Source organism: Haliotis rufescens, unplaced genomic scaffold (assembly GCF_023055435.1).
Source record: "Haliotis rufescens isolate VD_foot unplaced genomic scaffold, xgHalRufe1.0.p SCAF_12, whole genome shotgun sequence".
Lineage (NCBI taxonomy): Eukaryota > Metazoa > Mollusca > Gastropoda > Lepetellida > Haliotidae > Haliotis > Haliotis rufescens.
This window is the reverse complement of record NW_025963802.1, coordinates 38,347,868-38,372,189: the sequence shown is the minus strand read 5'-3', so window position 1 is coordinate 38,372,189 and position 24,322 is coordinate 38,347,868. Positions and strand designations below refer to the sequence as shown.

Here is a 24,322-nt window from a genome sequence, read left to right as displayed (position 1 = left end):
TGGGGGATGAAAAAATGGCACAGCTCTATTTTTCCAAAAACAATTTTCTTTCAAAATTTGAACCTTATTTAGGGAATGCTCATTTAGTATAGGGAGGGGAGATGGCATGAAAAATGTAACATAAAGCCGTGTGTGTGTGCAAAATATGATGGTACAGATCTAAGACCAAAACCACTGGCCCCCACCCCCCAAAATACATTACCAGTCCCTAAGGGAGATGAGGTGGGGTGGGGTGGGGTGTATGTACGTGTCTGTTGGGCTGGGGGTTGGGGTGGGGAAAGGTATGGGTGTTTGAGGTGTGTAGAATCCTGAGTAATAGACCTTTTACACCAGGCTCAATTCAGCTCAGGGTAACAACGTCAAGTTTAAGATACTAATACCTACCCCATGTACACAAACTTCATCTATCAAACCATTAAACATAGGTATTGCAGCTCTTGATCCAACAACATCCACTTCTGTTGTCTTCCAGCAAGGCCCAACATTCTCTCTTTTTTTCTTTCTATATATTTAACATTAGTCTCAGTGGAGCTTATCTATATATGTGTGTGTAAGGAAATTCACAAAATAATCACATGACACGCATTGCTCTCCTACATGTATCAGCTTTATCTTAAGGGAAAAGTGATCACAGTTTCAAACTATGTTATGATGTCACTATGCTTGTTGGTTGGTTGGTTGGTTTGTTGTTTAATGCCACACTCAGCAATATTCAAGCTATATGACGGTGGTCTGTAAATAATCAAATCTGGACCAGACAATCCAGGGATTGACATCATGAACATCAATCCACACGATTGGGATACAATGACATGCATCAACCAAGTCAGCCAACCTGACCACCTGATCCCGTTAGTCGCCTCTTACGACAAGCATAGTCACCTTTCACGGCAAGCTTGGGTTGCTGAAGACCCCTGATCTTCACAGGCATCCGAAGGAACTTGCAGGAGATATTATAGGCAACCATTCCTAAATAGCATGCTAATGAGACCCAGTGAAAAGTTTTATGTATACTACTCCACTTTAAATAGGGATATTTTTGTCTCTTCACACAAAAAGGATTCTCGCAATATGTCAAGTGTATACTTAAAAATATCTGACACATCTGATTATCCCTACCAAAACTTGAGTATTATTAAAGATAATAATTGAGTCTGGACCAGACAATCCAGTGATTAATATCATGAGCATCGATCCATGCAATTGGGATCGATGACATACATCAACCAAGTCTGCGAGCCTGACCACCCGATCCCGTTAGTCACCTTTTACGACAAGCATAGTCGCCTTTTATGGCAAGCATGGGTTGCTGAAGACCTATTCTACCCCGGAATCTTCACGGGTCACAATGCAACTGTATACGAATACTATGACTCGATGTTGCCATGTCACTTTGGCGGCTTAAATTGTCAATTCACAATACAAACAAACATAATGCATATACACTGCATTACCTATTTAATGAAGGACACAACTTTTTAATAAAAAACATTTCTTTATTTTTACGCTGCATAGCATCAGCAGTATTCATTTGAAAGAAAGGGAATATCATGTGATATCCTTTCCTGCTGCGCATTTGTTGGTGTGAGAGCCTAGAGATGCACCTTATTTTGGGGTTGTTTATCTGTTGTTTATGTCCCTTCAGCACTCCGTTTTTCCAATGTATTCCTAGTGACACCCTTGGCATATAATAACATAAATAATATGTTTTGCGGAGCAGTCCAGGTTTTTTGTTAAAAAAATATGAGTGTTATGAGAGTTAATAATGATAAATGACCCATTTAATTAAATTAAATTTGCAAATATGTATTCATAACAGATAATCCAGTACCCTAACAGTCTAAGTTGTCTCTGTGGAAGGTGCTGTATTTTGTCTTTGGCATAGTTCCTGAAACTGGTCTACAGATGCGGATTGAATGCCATATGAACAGAGTAAAGTTTAGGGGAGTTAAATTCCACTGCGAGTTCCAATGGATGTAGCAGACATTCTGCACTATCTGACTGTTATCTTGTGTGTTTGGCTGGAAATAGCATCCCAACACTTGCTCATTATTTGGTCCATAGTGCTGACGGAGTTACCTCCCTTCAATGCTTAAACACTGCCTTTTCTCATCCAACGATGAGTATGAGGTTGGAATGACTAGTTTCTGAATCTTTTTTTTCTTCTACCCAACTGAAATTCCCTTTTTCTACACACTTGTTATTAAAGCTTCATTGAAATTGAATTATTTAGCCTCATAAGTATATTTGTATCTGTTTATTCAGACAATTAGTATTCTTACTATCCAGCTGTCAACTAACATGACATCCATTCAGGCTGACTCCCAAACTCCCAAACTCCCAAACTCCCAAATTCAATAAAAGATATGACTTACAGAGTTCTCTCCCTTGCTCCACAATGTTCCATGCTCCTCACAGTGGAGCTCTCTGTACTTTTGCTGTCACCAGTCACAGCTCCCCACTGTGCTGGCAGCCTACACCCATGCATGGAGTTGAACTTGCAACTGACTGACCGGTAAGTTTACAAAAAGTGATGACTGTCCTGATGCCGAAAACATTTCACCCAGCTAAATTAATTTGTTTGTTTGTCCATTTGAAATGCAATTTCTTTTAAACTATCATGTAAATAGTGTAGTGAGAATGTTACAGGGCAGTTGGATCCTTTCTGTTAGTCAGCAATCTCAAACCAATATGATTAAACAAATTAAAGTAAATACATCTCGGAAATAGTAAATCAGTTACAAACCTTTTTCGTATTCACATAATGACATTCCCCAAGACGTACACATAAACATCAAAGTCACAACATTGCCCGACAGCCACATGATCTTGATTCAATACTGTATATCCCACCTTGAAAGGGGCGGTCGGGTAGCCTAGTGGTTAAAGCGTTCGCTCGTCACGCAGAAGACCCGGGTTCGATTCCCTACATGGGTACAATGTGTGAAGCCAATTTCTGGTGTCCACCGCCGTGATATTGCTGGAATATTGCTAAAAGCGGCGTAAAACCATACTCACTCACTCACTCCCACCTTGAAGGGAATAAATTTCTCAGTGGGGAATAAATCTCCTGTACCCCTTCATGAGCAATACAGGCTGCAAATGGACCTCTGAGAAGCAGAATAAATCCCTTATGCCCCACTTCAAAGCCAAAAGCTGCACGCTTTTCCATGTCAGAGGAAGTCACGTGACATAACGCCAGTTAACCTCAACGCAATTGAAGAGCTGTTTACTATCAATTTTTTAATTTGTTTGAATTCTTTTACAATGTCATATTAATACATGTCGGTAACACAAATTCGTTGTAGCAGGATCACGAGGGGTACATGGGGTTTAAGGCATCCCCCGTTAGGTTTTATACCACTCACCTCCGGCTCATGGCATAAAACCAGAGCTCCAGATAAGCTGCGTATCTGCGTGAAATACGCATCAGAAATGCAGAAAGATGCATTAAAATAAAATCCAAGCGTATCAAATACACAACAAACATTACAGATACACTACAAAAATAAAACTTGTGCGTATCATCTAAATATTGTGAAGTAACCCTGCGTATTCGATTAGCAAATCAGCAACTTATTTTGAAATCATAAACGGGCATTCCATCAACCTTGCCAAACTCCACGATGACAGTTACATCATGATCATTTGCCATCACACTTTCTTGTGGAAGTATCGTGGTATTTTTGAGTCCTGTAAAGCTCTCACACGGCACCAGTTTGCAGGGACTAGATGAATAGACTAGATGAATAGTGTTTAAATATTTAACTTAAATACCCACATGTGTAAAAACTAGTGGGTAACAGAAATTTGAATACCCAGATAGAATTACTGATACCCAATGATTTTAAAATGCATGGGTAAAATACCCACAACACCAAAAGCTTATCTGGAGCTCTGTAAAACCAATCGCAGGATGCATAAAACCCCTTGTATCCCTCATGAGGCTGACAATATTTCACAAGCGTTATCCAAGTGATGCCCTGCTTCATTTGACCCCAGTGATGTGTTATGCTGATTGGTCAGTTTGAAATGACAATTTTGAACCAATCAAACTGAATGAAGTCACTTTGTAATGTATTAACGTCAAATTACAACACAGGTAATGGCTTATCTCGGTGGAAACAAGGAAGCTGCCTTACAGCTCTGTAACTTCAAATTAATGTGTTTAGAATGAGAATTGGTAATCAGTAGAATAACCTATTGGTCCTTGCGATTACAAAAAATGTGGCTCTCAGTAATAAAATATTAACATTGTGACATAATTTCCATACCTCATACCTAGTTGGTTATTTAATAAATGTACACACCACCCCACACCACACCACCCCACCCCACCCCAACCCACCCCACCCAACCCAACCCAACCCCACTCCACCAAACCGTAACTAGGAACCAAATATGCAGCAAAGAAAACACAGTATGTTATTCAAAATTCTATCAGGATAACAAATTGTTGGTGTTGGTAATGATATTGAGTGAACAGCAAAGGTTGATTACAGTGTTTCTTGTGGGATGTCGATCTTAATAAAGGAAAGACGGATAACAGCCCTTAAGCACTGAATGTACTTAAACCTGATTTTACATCATGTTTTATAGCATTATATTACTTACATACTGTAGGCAATGAAAGTTTTGTAAGTAAACATGAAATAGGCACCGTGGAGTAGGCACGCCTAAAACTCAGCAGACCTTTCAAGGTCACAATTATGAGTGAGTGAGTGAGTGAGTATGGTTTTACGCCACTTTTAGCAATATTCCAGCAATATCACGGCGGGGGACACCAGAAATGGGCTTCACACATTGTACCCATGTCGGGAATCAAACCCGGGTTTTCGGCGTGACGAGCGAACGCTTTAACCACTAGGCTACCCGACCGCCCCCACAATTATGACTTCACACCACTGATTGTGAGAAACACATGTTGTCGCAGTTCGATATAGAAAAGCACCAAATTTTAAGCTCTCTTCTATCTCTCTTGATTTCTGTCATGTTATCTGCCCAAAATGCATTGCAACACATACCGTATTCAACGTAATAAGCGCCCCGCTCTAATAAGCGACCAACGGCGATATTTGCTAATATATTGGCTAGTGAACAATCCCAATCAGCACCCCTTCCGATTGATCAATGTACACAAGACTTATTTATTCGTGTATAATACGCACTCGTGTGTTATATCACCCTTAATTATGGGCAATTAAATTCTTGAAAAATATATCTGTTGTATGTAAACATTTCAGGCTGTTAGCTTTAACCACGAAATGTACGATCTTTCAACTCAAAATAATATTCTAATAAGCGCCCCCTATTTCTAATATTGAGAGCGCCCTGGGCGCTTATTACGTTGAATACGGATACTTTGAATATTGTGGTGACAGCAACTCTGTAACCTATAATTGTACATGTCTTGATTTCTAAATGCCTACAACCAATTGAGAAAGAAATACTTTTCTATTAACATCAGGTTCTGTGGTGATGCAGCCATAAAATCAGCTGTTTCACTCAAAGGTTCTTGTTATCATTTGAACACTCTGATTGACCAGTGTTGTAGGATGGTTGTTCCCAAGGATGAGGTCACACCATTTACATTTAATAGTTTATATATTTATGAGTTATTTTTAAAAATTAGCTGGGTCAGTCAAAAATATACATAAATGCAACACAATTCTTTTTTTAAAGCATGAAGTTATTGGGTCTTTTGACTTTGTATGAAAAATAAATGTTACTTTATTTGATGTAATTACACATTACTTTTACATCCTGACCCGATTTGTTGGAGCCTGTAACTGGGCATATCACTAAAAAAAACACACACAAAAAAACAAGCAATAAAGTTTGTCTGTACTCACTACAACTGTAAAAACAAAATTCCCATACAAAAACAAATTATCTTACAATTATTTTTTTTAAAATACCCCATAAGATTTTACAACTTAGAAAATGTTCCCACACAGAATTATAAACATATTCAAAGACAAATAAATACATTTCCCACCAATGGAAACAATTTTTAGATTAAAACACTGAAACATTCAAGTTTGACAAATCTATCCTGTTTACAGTTAAGATGAAGCCAGTCTATCACCATCCCCGCCATATTCCAGTGTATGCACTGCAGCATCAGATGCACCCTCCACATCACCCCATGTCTGTTCATCATACAATACCCCCCGAGGTTCCACACAACAAACACAGGAAATCCTAATATATAGGTTGCCATGGTGATAGAGCTTCATATATCTTGTAACATTTGCTCAAGGGAGATGTATGGCCAGTAAATTCCTGGGAAAATGGTTGTATTCTTTCAGTGAATAGGCCTCCTTGTTCATTTATGTCGTTGATAATCAGAGATCAAAATATCTGCTTGCCTGTGGCCAGAGTGATGACAAAATTAGACGAGCCATTTCCGTCTTCTATCCCTTTTGTCTGGTTTTATGTATATTTAAAGACAATAGCAACTGTAATGTTCAAAATGTAACCTATCAATCATATTATAATATTTCTCTTAATTTGAAGATTTAAGTTTTACTGGTATTTAATTGGCTTTAAAGGTTTCCATAATCCTTTTAAAGATTTTTTTACCAATTAAAAACTAAACAATTTAAAATCAAATTCTGTGAGGAAGTTATTGTGATAAAAAAGTTTGGTGGTTTTGCTTCCCCATTAGAGAGACATCTATAAGGATAAGGAAAGGTAGAGCTCAAGTGTTGCCTTGGTTAACAATGGATTGTGGCAAAGATTATTGCTCATGATGTCGACCACTGATTTGCTTCACATATTTACAGTCTGCGCGCTATACAGTCTATATTGAAGGGCGCTATACAGTCTATATTGAAGGGCGCTATACAGTCTATATTGAAGGGCGCTATACAGTCTATATTGAAGGGCGCTATACAGTCTATATTGAAGGGCGCAATACAGTCTATATTGAAGGGCGCTATACAGTCTATATTGAAGGGCGCTATACAGTCTATATTGAAGGGCGCTATACAGTCTATATTGAAGGGCGCTATACAGTCTATATTGAAGGGCGCTATACAGTCTATATTGAAGGGCGCTATACAGTCTATATTGAAGGGCGCTATACAGTCTATATTGAAGGGCGCTATACAGTCTATATTGAAGGGCGCAATACAGTCTATATTGAAGGGCGCTATACAGTCTATATTGAAGGGCGCAATAACGAGAGAACACTGTAAAGCCTAAATTCAATTACAAAATTACAAAACATTTTCAGAAATCATTTGTGACTTGATCTTGACACTGTGTGATAATGTCCTGTTTTTTTACCACATAAATCCTTCAACTGAAACAATCCTATCCAAGTAATACATGCACATAAAGAGCTACAACAAATCTTTTAAGCACTACAACCAGATAACATCAAGGACACAACAGTGAGTGAAACTACAAACATTAGTCTTCTAAATACAACTTGTATTGTGAGCCTGGTATTTGTACAAGCAGTCATAGTGGTATTGTGTCTTGTCGGAGGGTCACTGGCCTACCTGTTCGCTCTCTTGTTAAGACGCATTAAACTCACACCTTGTTCACTGCCTGGTCATTGAGACTGTCAGCTTCTTCCCGGACGTATTACTTGACACGGGACATAGCTACATTTCCACATGGCATGATTAGCTGCACTCTGTGTTTTTTAAAGTGTAAGAACATTTCGTCACCTTGTGACTTTCCTTATTTTTTAAACAAAAAAATGTGTTGTTTAAAGATGTAAGAATATTTTTTCATCACCTTTTCAAATTTTGTACATAAAGAAAACAATTAGACATTATATTCTTTTGATTCTTATTACAGGAAAATATATACATGCATATTCTCCCTGATTATTTATATACTGGGGTTGCTTAGTGGTTAAAACCTATGCTTGTTCCTTCGATTTTTTGTTTGTTGTTTAACGCCGCACTCAGCAATATTCCAGCTATATGAGGGCCCTCTGTAAATAATCAAGTCTGGACAAGACAATCCAGTGATTGACCTCATGAGCATCAATCCACGCAATTGGGATACAATGACATGCATCAACAAAGTCAGCAAGCCTGACCACCCGATCCCGTTAGTCGCCTCTTACGACAAGCATAGTCGCCTTTTACGGCAAGCATGGGTTGCTGAAGACCTATTCTACCAGATCACACAATTGGGATACGATGACATGCATCAACCGCTTGTTCCTTCGAAGGCCTGGGTTCAATTCTGTACATAGGTACAATATGTGCAGCCCATTTCTGGTGTCCCCTGCCACAATATTGCTAGAATATTGCTGAAAACAGCATAAAACTCACTCACTCATACATCAAAGTACACAACCTATGAACCCAGTTTTGTGCTAACCCAAATTCCTCACTGGGTTTAACAAAACCTATAAACAATCACTTGATCTCACAGTCTGACATTCAAGGACAGTCCTGAGATCAGAGCAGAGAAAGATCAAATCATCAAACTATGACAAAACCAGGGACCTGCCGTGGCTCCTGAAATAATGAAAATACTTACCATCTAACACATATACAGAGCTAAAACAAGACCTGCACCAAAACATTTACCATTTTTTAAATCTAAATTTAAATCCTATCTTTAAACAAAATACCTTCAACTAATTTTCTCATAAGCCAGGCACTATGTTATCATACTTTCAAACAAGGTGTATTTGTCCATATATGCTCAGTGCAAAACCCACTTCAAGGTTCTTAAAATCTCTGACTTACAAGCTGATCTCTTTAAACTATCTTAAACATTGCCAGTTTGCTTCAAATTTTGAACAAAACCTTCATTCAGAAGAACTGCAAGGCTGCTACTGCACGTCTAGTGGACCACACCCCTCTGTGTATCCTCCTTGTATCAGGCTTATGCAACACTTTGATAAGATTTGTCACATTAGACATAAACACTGATAAATTTAATCAGCTGAACTTTTTTTGACAATTGCAAAACATCATTAAATTTCAACGCTTTGACAAGTAGAATATTCATGGCATGATGTGAACAGGTCATTTAAAGTGAAAGACATATTTTGATTCATACTTTTTTACATGTCAAGGTATCAATCCCATTTTATTTTATGATTTTTATATGCATGTTTATTCACAATTATGTCATTAAAATATTAAAAATAATGACATATTTGCTTGTTTGTTGTCTAATGCCACACTCAGCAGTATTCTAGCTATATAATCTGGTCCTATTTCTTTATCAGAATAAAAAACAAGTATTTGTCACAGAGTGACGAAATATCCCCCGCCTGTACACCATAGTACCAAATATGAAGACAATCCAGCGATTAGTTCTTGAGATATTGTGGCAACACCGTTTTCCAACTCCAAAAACAGATTTGCCTGCTGTGACCTTGAAAATGGGGTCAAGGTCACCAAATCTGACAGGTGTATGCGGTGTCTGTATATACACTATAGTTCCAAATATGAAGACAATCCAGCGATTAGTTCTTGAGATATCGCGGCAACACCGTTTTCCAACTCCAAAAGCAGATTTGCCTGCTGTGACCTTGACAATGGGGTCAAGGTCACCAAAACCGACTGGTGTCTGCGGTGTCTGTATATACACCATAGTTCCAAATATGAAGACAATCCAGTGTTTAGTTCTTGAGATATCGCGGCAACACCGTTTTCCAACTCCAAAAGCAGATTTGCCTGCTGTGACCTTGAAAATGGGATCCAGGTCACCAAAACCGACTGGTGTCTGCGGAGTCTGTATATACACCATAGTTCCAAATATGAAGACAATCCAGTGTTTAGTTCTTGAGATATCGCGGCAACACCGTTTTCCAACTCTAAAAGCAGATTTGTCTGCTGTGACCTTGAAAATGGGATCAAGGTCACCAAAACCGACTGGTGTCTGCGGAGTCTGTATATACACCATAGTTCCAAATATGAAGACAATCCAGTGTTTAGTTCTTGAGATATCGCGGCAACACCGTTTTCCAACTCTAAAAGCAGATTTGTCTGCTGTGACCTTGAAAATGGGATCAAGGTCACCAAAACCGACTGGTGTCTGCGGAGTCTGTATATACACCATAGTTCCAAATATGAAGACAATCCAGTGTTTAGTTCTTGAGATATCGCGGCAAGAAACAGGTGGGACGTACGGACGGACGTACGTACGTACGGACGGTCGTGAATACTATATCCCCATCTTCGCGCTTTGGCGCGGCTGGGGATAAAAATTCAAGCCATAGAAACAAACAGTATGTAGGATGTAGGGCTGGGACGAGTCCAAATTAACTACCCGGGTACCCAACCCCCTATTACCCAACCCTACCCGGGTACCCACTGCAAGTCTCATGCAAGAGTAGGGAACAAAATGTCTGATTGGTAATTGTTTTACCACAGCCCTGGCTAAAATTATTTAGATACATGTATCAAACAATCAGATCATGCGTTCACTGAAGTTGACTGAAGCTTTATCTTTACTCAAACATATACAAGTCGAAAAGAATGTGTGCATTGTCAGAAAGAAATTACGAACATTAGCAACTTATAGTGTAACCACTGAGCTACAGTGAGATTTTGTCATTAAACAATATATCACGTCTAACCATGGGTCCGGGTAGACCTGTGGGTACCCGCGTCCTACGCAGGACCCACCCGACCCGAGTACCCGAGTTACCCGTCCCAGCCCTAGTCGGATGACAAACGTATCCGAATTAAGCTGCCCCTGATCCCATGTAACCATGAAGGAGTGAGTGAGTGAGTATGGTTTTACGCCGCTTTTAGCAATATTCCAGCAATATCATGGCTGGGGACACCAGAAATGGGCTTCACACATTGTACCCATGTCAGGAATCGAACCCGGGTCTTCGGCGTGACAAGCAAACGCCTTAACCACTAGGCTACCCGACCGCGCCTAACAATGAAGGAACATGAGCTGTCAACTGAGACCATCTTCTCAAGGCAAGGGAGTTTATTGACCATGAGAGTCCAGTTTCCACCCTTGCCGAACTAGGCTGGAATTATGGAGTTATATTTTGGCTGGACTCAAAAGTCTGTCAAAATCATAGTCCCATCAAAATCGCGTACGGAAATCGACATCTAGTTTGTAAACTGCCGTGTAGATTTCAGTCAATTGCATGCCAACTCGGCATCAACAGATATTTTCCAAATCTTTTCATGTGTTTAATCAAGGTGCTCACGTAATATAAGGCACTTCGCTAAAGTAAGACCCATTTTATCACAGTATAGATTTTGATTATTGATTATCAGATCATACTGACTGGGCGCTGCCACTTAGTTGGAAGCAAACGCAAGTTGTTTGAAAGGTAGAATCTGATTGGTCAAAAGGAGGGACATAAAAGGGACATAACTCATAATAACCACTTGTAGTGCTATGAACGTGCCCAAATATTCCAGCCTAGTTCAGCAAGGGTGGAAACTTGACTTTAACAGTTAGTTAACTCCCTTGCCTCAGGAAGGTGATCCAGTTTGCTTTTAAACACAACATATAGGATTTGGCAATATCCTGGATTCTCATGCTCCAACAATGTTCTTAAGTTGCACAGGCAAGTCTAGGATGAACCACCAGTCTGATGTTCTAACAAGGGTTTAAGGTGCACAGGCAAGTCTAGGAAGAACCACCAGTCTGATGTTCTAACAATGGTTTAGGTCCCACAGGCAAGTCTAGGAAGAACCACCAGTCTGATGTTCTAACAATGGTTTAAGGTGCCCAGGCAAGTCTAGGATGAACCTCCAGTCTGATGTTCTAACAATGGTTAAAGGTGCACAGACAAGTCTAGGATGAATAGGATGAACCTCCACTCTGATGTTCTAACAATGGTTTAAGGTGCACAGGCAAGTCTAGGATGAACCACCAGTCTAATGCTCTAACAATGTTTTGACTAAACCTGTGTATAGATGGTTTATCAGCCTTCATGAGGCTGCCTGTAATTGCTCAAGACAACATCCCTCAACACCCGAGTAACCCCCTGTTTATAAACATCCCACCAGCCATAATTACAGGTGATACAGTGGCTGTAGACACTGCACAGCACACATGCTTTGTCTAATTGCTCATGTTTATATTTTACAGCCGGGATTTACCAATTCCTCTAGACCAAATCTAGGTTAAAAGTTGATGTAAGTATTATTTTTTGCTGAAGTCAGCAACAGATACAGCAGCTAGTCCACTAATACCAAGATTCAAGAAATCTGGATGGACTAGATGTTTTCTCAATAAATTTAATGACTTCACCTGTTTAAAATTAAAATTAAAATTAAAATTAAAATTTAAAAATGTCAATCCACAGTAAGAAGAACATGACAACATTTTCCGATAGATTTTGAAGATCATCATAAAATAAAAAGATCTGAATTGACTTTTTCATTTACATCTTCCACACAGGATATTTCACAAAAATCACCAAAGAACTAAAAACAAAACTCTTTTGATGCTAACATTGAAAAATTTACATTCACAGCTGGGAAAAACATGAAGGTTCTCATGGTTCTGACAGGCATTATTCTAAGTAGGCACATACCAGTGCAAACTTGCATCCTGTGCTTGCAAGTTCCTGTGTGAAGATAACATGCACTGTTTATGCAACAGCAGTCTGTAGTTACCCTATCACCAAGGTTATTACTATAGTCTTTATCTTTTGGGTAATACATACATCCTGCAAAATTGATGGCTTGGCAAAAAAATAGATTTTACCCATGATAACATGTAAATAGGTTGAACTATTTCGTTATTTTTTATATATTGCTCATGAAAAGGTGGAAACTGATAAATTAGTTTGTGGCTTACAAAACAAACATTTATGAAATTTCAGTGGCAGTGCTAAATACTTCTCTCTCTCTCTCTCTCTCTCTCTCTCTCTCTCTCTCTCTCTCTCAGTTATATCACGGCGTGTCAGTTTAATGTGGGAGGAAAACCTAAAGTGATGCAGGTCTCAGACATTTACCACGGGTATGGTGCTGACAAACCTAGAAACATAATAGGGGAGAATCGGGATAAGAACACACAATCATAGGTTTCAGGCGTGCCCAAGGGACGCAACGCTGCACAGCGAATTGTGGTGCCTAAGACGACTGGGTCACCCGTGCCCCCTATACAAGTTTCATTTGGTATTAATTACAATATCTGGACGATGGCAGCAAGCCAGCAAACCATGGTGCCAAGCCTCCCTTTAAGGCCACCCAACCAATCATGAGCATGAAGAGTAGAAACTCGTGATCAGCATCCCACTCAGGGATCCATTGCTGAGTCAGCGCGTTTCGGTGGATGATTGATAATGGCTTGATCCATAGTTGCCTTCATATCCTTCACATTCCAACAGGGCGGTCGGGTAGCCTAGTGGTTAAAGCGTTCGCTCACCACGCCGAAGACCCGGGTTCGATTCCTGACATGGGTACAATGTGTGAAGCCCATTTCTGGTGTCCCCCGCCGTGAAATCGCTGGAATATTGCTAAAAGCGGCGTAAAACATACTCAATCAATCACATTACAACACTTCAGAAAAATGACAGGATACTCACAATATCTGAAGCCTTAATTCCACCAGTCTAACCATGTTAACTTTCAAGAGAAAAATTCAAAAATTACATTTATTCCTACTGATATTTTAAAATAGTTCATCTCATGGCAGCATTTAAAGTTTTAACAATAGAAAACTGAATTAATCCAAATCCTTAAGGTTTAAGCCCAGTAGCCATTATAATTTTCTACGATATACAAGTTACACTGAACTTATAGCATTACAGTTATTCTAGTGCACCAACCCTTGACATTTTGTCAGCAAAGTGATAAACAGGTACGTGAGAAATGCTCACCGATCTTCTCTGCTATTTACTTTGGACCAATCACAGATCCAATATGCTAATAATTCACCAGAAAAACAAGTATTAACGCCCCCACAAAAACATCCCAGCAATATCTACTAATACTCACAGTCTCAGTAGCTCTCCCTGACTCAGAGGGAGGGAGAAAGAAAAGTGATGTACTCTGCATTTACAAAGAAATCAAACGACTTCTTTATCCAACATTGCCATGTCTACAGTGTCTCAACTGAGAGAGGAGAGTAAATGTTATTGTTCAGTGACGGCTAACTCTTCAGCCAGGTGTAAGGGCCACTGTTGACCTCCATGTTTAGAGAGTCCCTAGAGTAAGCATCGCACCTTCGCCAAGTTAATCACGATAAACCGCTGGTACAACAAGGATCATGAAGGAATGCAAATTTGGCCTCTTCTCGTGGTTTTCTATATGATGACTGAACTGTCTTGCATTCAAGATAAAATATTTCTAAAATATCTTCATTAGCATCGTGATTTTCGCGCTCAATCAGCTAATACATTTCACAACCCTTAAGTTGAACCTTCTTATACCTTTCAGCTGATACCTTTTTAGCTGTCCAATTCCCATTAGCCATTTATCATTTTTGGAGTCTGCCATGAATTTTTTCTTCGAACTTTTTTTGACCCTGTAAACTGGTAAGCATGCATTTAGTAATTACTGTTATCAAACAACATATTGATACAGTTAGATGCAGCCATGCTGTTCGGCAATGCTATGCATCATCTATTCTCTTATAAAAGGTCATATGGACATGTTCTCTGGTTCTTATATCTCTGGTTCTATTTAGAACAAATACTACAATTGTGAATACTTCTCTGAAAAATTTCTTTTCAAAATTAATATAAAACAAGTGATATTTTTACATGTGGCCTTGTACATCCATGTTAAGGTGTGGAAGTGAAAACAGTCATTGGTCTAAAATTATTTTGAATATAAGTAGATCTGAGGATGCTACAGTCACTGAATTGAAATATTTCATATCCTAAATAGAAAAAAGGAAAGTTTTCAAGCACCCAAATATGTTGTCTGTCATACAGACCCTGAAACAAATATATCCAATCCAATGCAAGTCTATAATGTTTGGCAAGTCTAGATTACTGCAGTATCTGAAAATGAAGAAAGTGTCTGGGCTCCTTTTTATTATGTTTGATAACTATAAGTTCACTGTTTTTTTCTGTAAAACATGCTGATTTCAGAGACTAGATGTTAGTCTACCAAATATGCCATTTACTGCTTGCCTGCTTCTATTGCCAACCCTGGGAAAGTAAGTTGAATTTGTACAAAATGCTACCAATGCCTTTACAAAATGCCCCCTGAATCTTATCATGGTGATATGTTAGAAACTTTCGTGGCGACATTTATCTATGATGCTAGCTTAGCTGGCAAGTAACAAGTCACACACTGAAGTGGTTAACCAGCGTTTACTCTACAGCGTTTACTCTACAGGGTGTTTACGCAGTACCTTCCAGATGCATCACCTTTGTCATCTGAGAGACACAAAGGTGATGTTCAAACTTTGGATTAACCTGACAGTCGACACAACTTTGTTTAGCCCAGCAGATGATGATATGTATTTTTTGACACTTGGGAAAACAAATAATGAATATTTAGTATAGTACATGGTTTCAGCGTCAAGTTTTATTAAACTGCCAGGCTAACGAAAGTGTACAGCACTACACCCATGTTCGATGATGGCGGAAACTGAAACAAACAAGAAGTGGTTACCTGATGGTGCTGTATTTGATACTGGTATCACTGCTGTGTGTTACCTGATTGTGCTGTATTTGATACTGGTATCACAGCTGTGTGTTACCTGATGGTGCTGTATTTTATACTGGTATCACAGCTGTGTGTTACCTGATGGTGCTGTATTTGATACTGGCATCACAGCTGTGTGTTACCTGAAGGTGCTGTATATGATACTGGTATCACAGCTGTGTGTTACCTGAAGGTGCTGTATTTGATACTGGTATCACAGCTGTGTGTTACCTGATGGTGCTGTATTTGATACTGGTATCACAGCTGTGTGTTACCTGAAGGTGCTGTATTTGATACTGGTATCACAGCTGTGTGTTACCTGAAGGTGCTGTATTTGATACTGGTATCACAGCTGTATGTTAGACCTTAAGTATGCAGTGTTTCTGAGACATATGTCGAGCTTGTAAAGTGTTGATAACGTTTGTAATTTTTTTGATAAAATCCAATTCTCAACATGCTCAAGTGTAAACGGCTGATCTAAATTTCACAACTGTGATGTAATTATATTTTTTCCAGAATGGGTATTTCCCCGTCAGGGCTGTTTAACAACCAATGTAATGACACATAACCTTCTCATAGGTCAACACAGGAAGTACAATAACCCTTTTCTTTATTGCTCTTAATTCCTATAAAGAGTCATCAAAAGATGACAAATCTCCCGGGCCCCCATAAAAGTAAAAGGCCCCACTTGAGCCACTGGTTAATAAATGTACCAAGTTTGGATGAAAAATCTTTCACGGTTTTCAAGTAATGAAGATCAAATTAAAACATCCGGACATACATTAATCTTCATGTCATCCCTTCTATCCTCAATCCACGACCCACATTAGCAGGGTTTCAACCTATCAGATATAGACACAACATCCTCTACCATGTGACAGAAATATTACGTGTTAAAAGATTAAAATAAATCAACTGCAAGTGATTCCATGGCTTTTTGATTGGATGAGCAAGCAATCTTTTTTGTGTTTGTTTCCATAAACCAAAAAAAAGGTAAGCCACGCATGCTTACAGACTACTAGTTCCTGACTGGCTGATAACAGAATGGGTTTGGTTTGTGTTGTATTTTTGTGTCAATGATGTCAGTGATTTCGCATTTCGGTCTACAGTTTTTATTGTGGTAATGATTAAATAAGCAGGCTGAAGTTATTGTTGACTTGTTTATTAAAAGGAACTGACATGGATTTACAGAGTGTGCACATGTTTGTTTATGTTCATTCCTTGATAAATGCAACAAATATTGACGTCGATTCTTAATACACTGCAACCTCCCTGTTGTTCACTCACAGACTGTATTTCCATAAATCTTTTCCCAGAAATAGCACTCAAAGAATTAGCAGTGCCTTTTATGACATACATACCTTGGTAAACAGATAATTTTCAATGACATCAGATGAATTTGTTTTCTCTATTGATGCCCTAACTAATGGAACACATGCTTAAGATTTATTTAGACTTCTGACAAAAACAACATCCATGTCAAAATTAATAATAATAATGATGATGATAATAATAATGATAATGATAATAATAATAATAATAATAATGACCATCATCACACACGTCAAACAGTGCCTGTCTGCCTTGTAATATAAAAAAACATTAGAAACCAAACATCAATATTTGCCAGAGATGTGAACGAATGGTAAACAGATCATCTCCATATAATAAGAGGCTGCACACAGATGATGAAGAATCACACACGTTTCCCATCCATCTTCAACCTTAACTAACCACCTGTTGGGGTCTCAACACCAGCACCAAAGGCCATCTCCAAAAGTATACGAGTGCAATTAATGTAGTGTTCTAAGATGTAGATGCATTGAGATCTGTCCGAGTTGAGGTAGATCTGTCAAGGGTGACATAGATCTGTCAGAGATGAAGATGTAGAGATGTACAGTTTCCGGAGGCAAGGCCCATGCCGTGATTGATGTGGGAGATACCACAGGCAGCATGCTGATTTCATACTCTGGGATTCCCTTGGTGCACACCTTCAGTGAATGGTGGGAGTTTCTGGAGGAAGTGGTCTTCCTCTGCTGCCTACTTTGTGGAGGAAGTGGTCTTCCCCTGCTGCCAACTTTGTGGAGGAAGTGGTCTTCCTCTGCTGCCAACTTTGTGGAGGAAGTGGTCTTCCTCTGCTGCCTACTTTGTGGAGGAAGTGGTCTTCCTCTGCTGCCAACTTTGTGGAGGAAGTGGTCTTCCTCTGCTGCCTACTTTGTGGAGGAAGTGGTCTTCCTCTGCTGCCAACTTTGTGGAGGAAGTGGTCTTCCTCTGCTGCCTACTTTGTGGAGGAAGTGGTCTTCCCCTGCTGCCAACTTTGTGGAGGAAGTGGTCTTCCTCTGCTGCCTACTTTGTGGAGGAAGTGGTCTTCCCCTGCTGCCAACTTTGTGGAGGAAGTAGTCTTCCTCTGCTGCCTACTTTGTGGAGGAAGTGGTCTTCCCCTGCTGCCAACTTTGTGGAGGAAGTGGTCTTCCTCTGCTGCCAACTTTGTGGAGGAAGTGGTCTTCCTCTGCTGCCTACTTTGTGGAGGAAGTGGTCTTCCCCTGCTGCCAACTTTGTGGAGGAAGTAGGATGGTCATAATTTATCTTACTGATTAGACATTGTGAAGATCGATGTCATATGGTTGTAACACCTTAGAGTGAATTAATTCCAGGTGTGGTTATTGCTCTGAGTATTCACATCTCTTCAATGATTTTTAATGGACTTCAAGGACACACCAATTTAAGTAATTCTTTTCATCAATTAGCCCCTAAACATGAAGATATAAAAAAAAATGTCAAGACTGAATTAACAATAATTTCCTGAAGCAAAACCTCTTGTCCTTGTTTTAGCCCCTTAATGCCGAGCGCCAGACAGGGTAACAACAAGTACAATCTTTTAACGTCTTTTTGTATGACGCGGCCGGGGATCGAACCCCGGACCTTCATCTCTCCGGGTGGACGCTCTACCACTACACCACGGAGGCGGTCCACTTCACCACAGACACTATCAACCACTGCAGTCTGGTCTTGACCTGATCACTCACACATCTATCATAAATCTTCAATAGTTCATCACCATCATTCCTGTACCCTTATCACCCATCCGTCCCTGAGAAACTAGAAACTCCAATTTGGACCACTCCCTTCAACTAAAGAGGGAATATAGATAAAATTTATTAGCTCCCTGAAGATGATTATTAGCCACAAAGAAATTGTAGAAGAGTTAGAAGTAATACCCTTTGGGTTTATTAAACCAACCGTTTGATGAACATTATATGAACTTAACGGTGAGAAGTTAATCGTCTTATCCTTCATGAGAAAATTATCTCCGAGCTGACTGATGCCATGCAGTGGAAGAACATCACTGCAAATTGAATTTTCTCAATCTACTTACTACCTAAGGTTATTAGCAATGGCCTAAAACATCTACAATATATTTATCTGAAAACTTTTGATGCATACTCTAATCAACTTACCATATCTAATGGCTCGCACACAAACTATGTATTTCAATATAGCATAGAACAAAGAGAAAAGCCCCAAAAAAGCAATGTCGCCTCCTTAACTTCATTACTTAATAAACAACAACAACAACAACAATAATAACAAGCATGAAATACTCATATTCCTGCCAAGGCACCAGTTCATCACTAGACCTATCTATGTACCAAGTTTGGTGAAGAAATATTGTACAGTTTTCTAGATCTGCTCTGGAAAGTATTACTTCCGCCAAGTCAAAGTCGTTGCCATGGAAACTCAAAAAAAAAAAAAAATTAAATCCTGAACTATCAAAAGGCATCCGTTCACCACAAGAACAATCTATGTGCCAAGTCTGGTTAAGTTTAGTTAAGATATCTCATGGTTTTCGAGTTCTACTCCAGACACGAAATGTGACAGATGGAAGGACAGACAGACAGCGCCCATTCCTATATCCCCGTTCCACTTCTCAGGAGGGGAAAATAAATGGACATTTGTATTGCGATATAGTCAAAGGAATATTTGAGCAGTCACTTGCCGCATGTGCTCCAATGTGGGACACGACCGAAGCCATAGAAACTTGAGGAGTCAAGCTACCAAACACGGTCACCCATCCAACTCTCTCCACGACCAACGTCACTTAATCATGACATGAGGAGCGATTGATTATCTTCTATTTTCAATTGTTGAATAGGGACAAATGGATGCTATCCCTTGGTCTGATTTACGGAATACATCAATGGGTGATTTACATGCACTAGCGAGAAAGCATAACAGGCATCTTGGGTTGTATACTCCGCAGGGAGCTGAGTATACAATTTGGGAATGCACATTGATCTGTTGACCAGGACAGTGTCATATGCATAGAACTTGCCCCTCTGGTGTTGAGTTGGAGCTTAATAAGTGGCACATCATCATCATCATCCACATCATCGTCATCGTCATCATCATCATCAATGAGCACAACTATAATAATACATATGTCTGAGAATCCTACTTACCAGGTGCCGTATCTCTATGTACGCCTCACGCTTGACTCTCACGACTTCCGACTGGTAATGCTCTGCTGTTTTGCGCAACTCCCGACAATATTGTCTCTCTGCTTCACTAGCCGAGGTCAGCGAGTCCTCAAGCTGCTTCTTGGTACTCCGTAAATCACTCAATTCATTCAACAATTTCGATTTCCGGCCATCTTGAGACAAGCGAAGAGATTCTCTCCTCGTCTCGTTGATGTACCGATGCAGAAGTGCTTCCTTCTGTTCCAGTTCATGCCTCAACTTGGTGATCTCGGTGTCCTTCATCCTTGTGAATTTCTGAAAGTCATGTTCATGTTTCTGCTGAAGCTGTTCGCGTTGATTTTCAAGTTCACGTGACTTTTCAGTCAGTAGCTTGGTCTGTAGGTCAGCTATGGTGGCCATGTGTTTCTGCTGTTCCTGTTCTCGCACCATCCGGATGTCCAGCACCTTCTGCCAGTGGACCTGCTTGACATTGCCCTTCTGCAGGTCCAGTTGGCTACGCAGTTTGGCCAGGTGGGTACGAAGGTCTTCATTTAGAGTTTTTAAACTGTCGACGGAACTTTCACTGACCTGTCGTTCAAGCTTCCGCCCTGGCACCGCCATTACTCATCTTCCTTCTGAAAAAATACAAAAATATATATTAAAAATCATGTAAATAAAAGCTTAACCATTTCCATAATCTTTAGTCCATTGTGCGATTCCAACTACATCATAATCATAAAGCAATAATCACCCCACCAATGGATACTTATCCTGTCTAATTGGCTTCCTCATCATGTGTTCTCTGCCCATCATGTTGTTACAGTATTATCCTTCTGTTGTCATTACTTAACCTACTCAAGTTATCCCTCTCATGTATGCAATTGTTACTGTTAATCCTCCACCTACTGTATATATTCTGTACCATGTTCATTATTCACCCTTGCTTGACAACAGTACAAGGATCTACACCAAAACGTCGCCTTTACAGTAAATAAAGAAGCTGGTATCCATCAATTGTGTCTACTCTGTCATCCGTCAACTTTAAGAAATGCCTATCAAAAAATGTATCATAATCATGTGTTTATTAATCACTTATCACTGGATTGTCTGGTCCAGACTCGATTTTTTACAGACCGCCATCATATACCTGGAATATTGCTTAGTGCGGCGTTGAACAACAAACCAACAATCAAACCAACTAAAAAGTGATAATATCTCTTTGTTTGTTTGTTGTATCATGATATAACATTTATACTAAGTTTTCCAATAACAATTAGATCCACATCAAGTGCTTTTATGAGTTATCATGATTACACCATGATAACTCAAATTACACCATGATAACTCATAAAAGCACTTGATGTGGATCTAATTGTTACAGGAAAACATAGTATAAATGTTATATCATGATAGTTGTTTAACACCGCACTCAGCAATACTCCAGTGATATGACAGCGGTCTGTAAATAATCGAGTCTGGACCAGACAATCCAATGACTGACGTCATGAGCATCAATCTATACAATTGGGATACAATGACATGCATCAGCCAAGTCAGCGAGTCTGACCCCCAATCCTACTAGTATTCTGTTACGACAAGCAAAGTCCACCTTTCAGCAAGCATGGGTTTATCAATTCTAACCCTGATTTTCATGAGTCTGATACCAGCATAACACGATGCAATCATTCAAGTGACATATTCTACTACTTCTACAGATGCATATCACAGGATGAACAACGATTTGTACAAAATAGTGATCATAAAGTGAGATCTCAAAATACAGGATACAACTGACCTCCCAGTGATAAACTAACTGACCAGTTGTCCAAATGGGCAATATTCACCATCTTTAGCAGTGCTGCTACAAGCTAATGACCACATCAAAGAATACATCTCTATGGGAGAGTGGAGCGAGTAAAAGAATGACATGTTGACCACAATTTACTAAATGCTCTGAAATATAAACAGTTATTTTACATCATACACAGACACACACACACACAAAAAACAAACAAAAAAATCTTAAAATTCTGAAAACATTAAAAGCCTCCAGTGACAAATAGGAAGTAACTTCATGCCATGATCTATACATGAAATGAAATCAAAATCACAAAAAGAAAATGAAAAATTGAGGTCGGCTTTTCAAATGCAGAAAAGGTTTCAATAACAGTACTCCTTCATCTTGGACTGGTGACAGCTCGACCTCTCCCGTACGGAAGTAGCGGTCAGTCTTGGACAAGTTCCCCAAGTGTTCTCCTCAACATGAAGTAGGGCCTCTTGACCATCATCTGGGAGAGATATGCTTGATATGCTGGACATCCCAATACACATGCAGGCCAGACCCATGAAGACCAGGGGTATAATAGGTCTTCAGCAACCCATGCTTGCCGTAAAAGGCGACTATGCTTGTCATAAGAGGCGACTAACGGGATCGGGTGGTCAGGCTTGCTGACTTGGTTGATGCATGTTATTGATCCCAATAGGGTGGATCGATGCTCATGATATCACTCACTGGATTGTCTGGTCCGGACTCGATTATTTACAGACCGCCGTCATAAAGCTGGAATATTGCTGAGTGCAGGCCACCTCAAGGTCATCCCTGCAGCTACGCCATCTGGCCTCCTTCCACAGTAATTCTCACTGCCAATATCATCTATGATAAAGTATGAGAGTAATGATCATTCTGGAGCTACATACTAACTAACAGGTCCCAGGGTCCACTAGCCTACAAATCTGAAGTACTTCACTTCTTCAAAAGGGGCGGTCGGGTAGCCTAGTGGTTAAAGCGTTCGCTCGTCACGCTGATGACCCGGGTTTGATTCCCGACATGGGTACAATCAGGGTATGAAACTCCCAAAAATTTCAGCCAGACCACAGGACTGGCTAGCTGAAATACTTGCCAGGCCTGACCAAAACCTGCCTGCCCACTATAATCATATGTTTCTCAGGATAAGCTAACGGGATTTCTTTTTGGTTACATTTTATCATTCATCTTTACATGTGAATTAATGATTATCATCTGGAAATATTTAGAATATTGTCACATATGAAATATAACCCGACCGTCGGGCAGGGGGATTTGCAAATCTGGCAGCCCGAGTTGAAATCAACCCGTCTCGGACGGTCGGGCAGGCAGGTATTTCGAACACTGGTACAATGTGTGAAGCCCATTTCTGGTGTCCCCCACCGTGATATTGCTGGAATATTGCTAAAAGCGGCGTAAAACTATACTCACTCACTCACTTCTTCAAAAGAATCCACATATACATGTACAATATTTATGCATGAAGAAGAACATGGAGAAAGTCTTCACTAAAACTGTTTCACAATTTTGATGATGATTTGGTGGAGAAGCATGCTGGGAATGTTGATCAGACACAATCACAATCAGAAACAATCTTCTCCAATTACCTTGTTTCTTTGTTGTTTAACGCCAGAATCTGAAATAATCGACGTTGGGACAGACAATCCAGTGACTGACATCATGAGCATCGATCTACACAACTGGGATATGATGACATGCATCAACCAAGTCAGCGAGCCTGACCACTTACAGTCAGTGCAAGTGTTTACCAGGTAACTTCAACAAATGTTAATATTCTGTTACAAGATCATGTGACCATTACGTGTCATTATTTTCATTACTTTATAAGGAAAAGCCAATCAAAAATTCACAAATATAGAAATAATACAGTTTGTACGCTATAATTTCAATAATGAAAAAAAATCAAAGTAGGTAAATAACAGAAGCAGGATCACAAAAAAATATTAATCTACATTTATAACATTACTTAAAGAAAATTTATTGTTGTTTTTTTACTTTGGACTTATATATTTGGAAAACAAATCTGTAAATCAAACAATTTTTGTTGCCATAGTAACACAAACTTAATGTAAGGAAGGGAGGAGACATGAAAGGATCTCCAGTATCAATCATGACTGAAACACCGATCCTGCAAATGTAGCCCTCAGGAATTTTCCTCAATATCCCAGATTCCACATCCCCTTTCTTACCCCCTCCCCTGGTCCAAGGAACCACCACTGGCAGGTGGATCTGGCTTATCTGTACATGTACTGCATCAATCTGGCCCATCAATAACATCATTGTACATCCATTATCCCAGCAACCATCTTGAGGACATACAGGGTTCCTGAAAGTCATCTGCAACTGCCCCTTGCAAACATTAACTTTAACCCTATTGCCTGCATCTTCAGCATTAACCCTATGTACACAACAACAAAATATACCCATACACCAGAATATACTTTAACCCTATTGCCTGCATCCTCAGC

The 24,322-nt window shown here is 39.6% G+C and overlaps 1 protein-coding gene across 6 annotated transcripts in view; it reads right to left on the bottom strand.

Annotated features, from left to right (window-relative positions):
• Positions 1-24,322, bottom strand: part of LOC124136555 (golgin subfamily A member 4-like) — a 187,315-nt gene that overhangs the window by 144,774 nt on the left and 18,219 nt on the right. For all 6 annotated transcript variants that reach the window (XM_048393602.1, XM_048393612.1, XM_048393603.1 and 3 more), the window contains exon 2: positions 20,033-20,664. In XM_048393602.1, coding sequence (XP_048249559.1) covers positions 20,033-20,650 — 618 coding nt within the window. In that variant the 5' untranslated portion in view covers positions 20,651-20,664. The remainder of the gene's footprint in view (positions 1-20,032; positions 20,665-24,322) is intronic.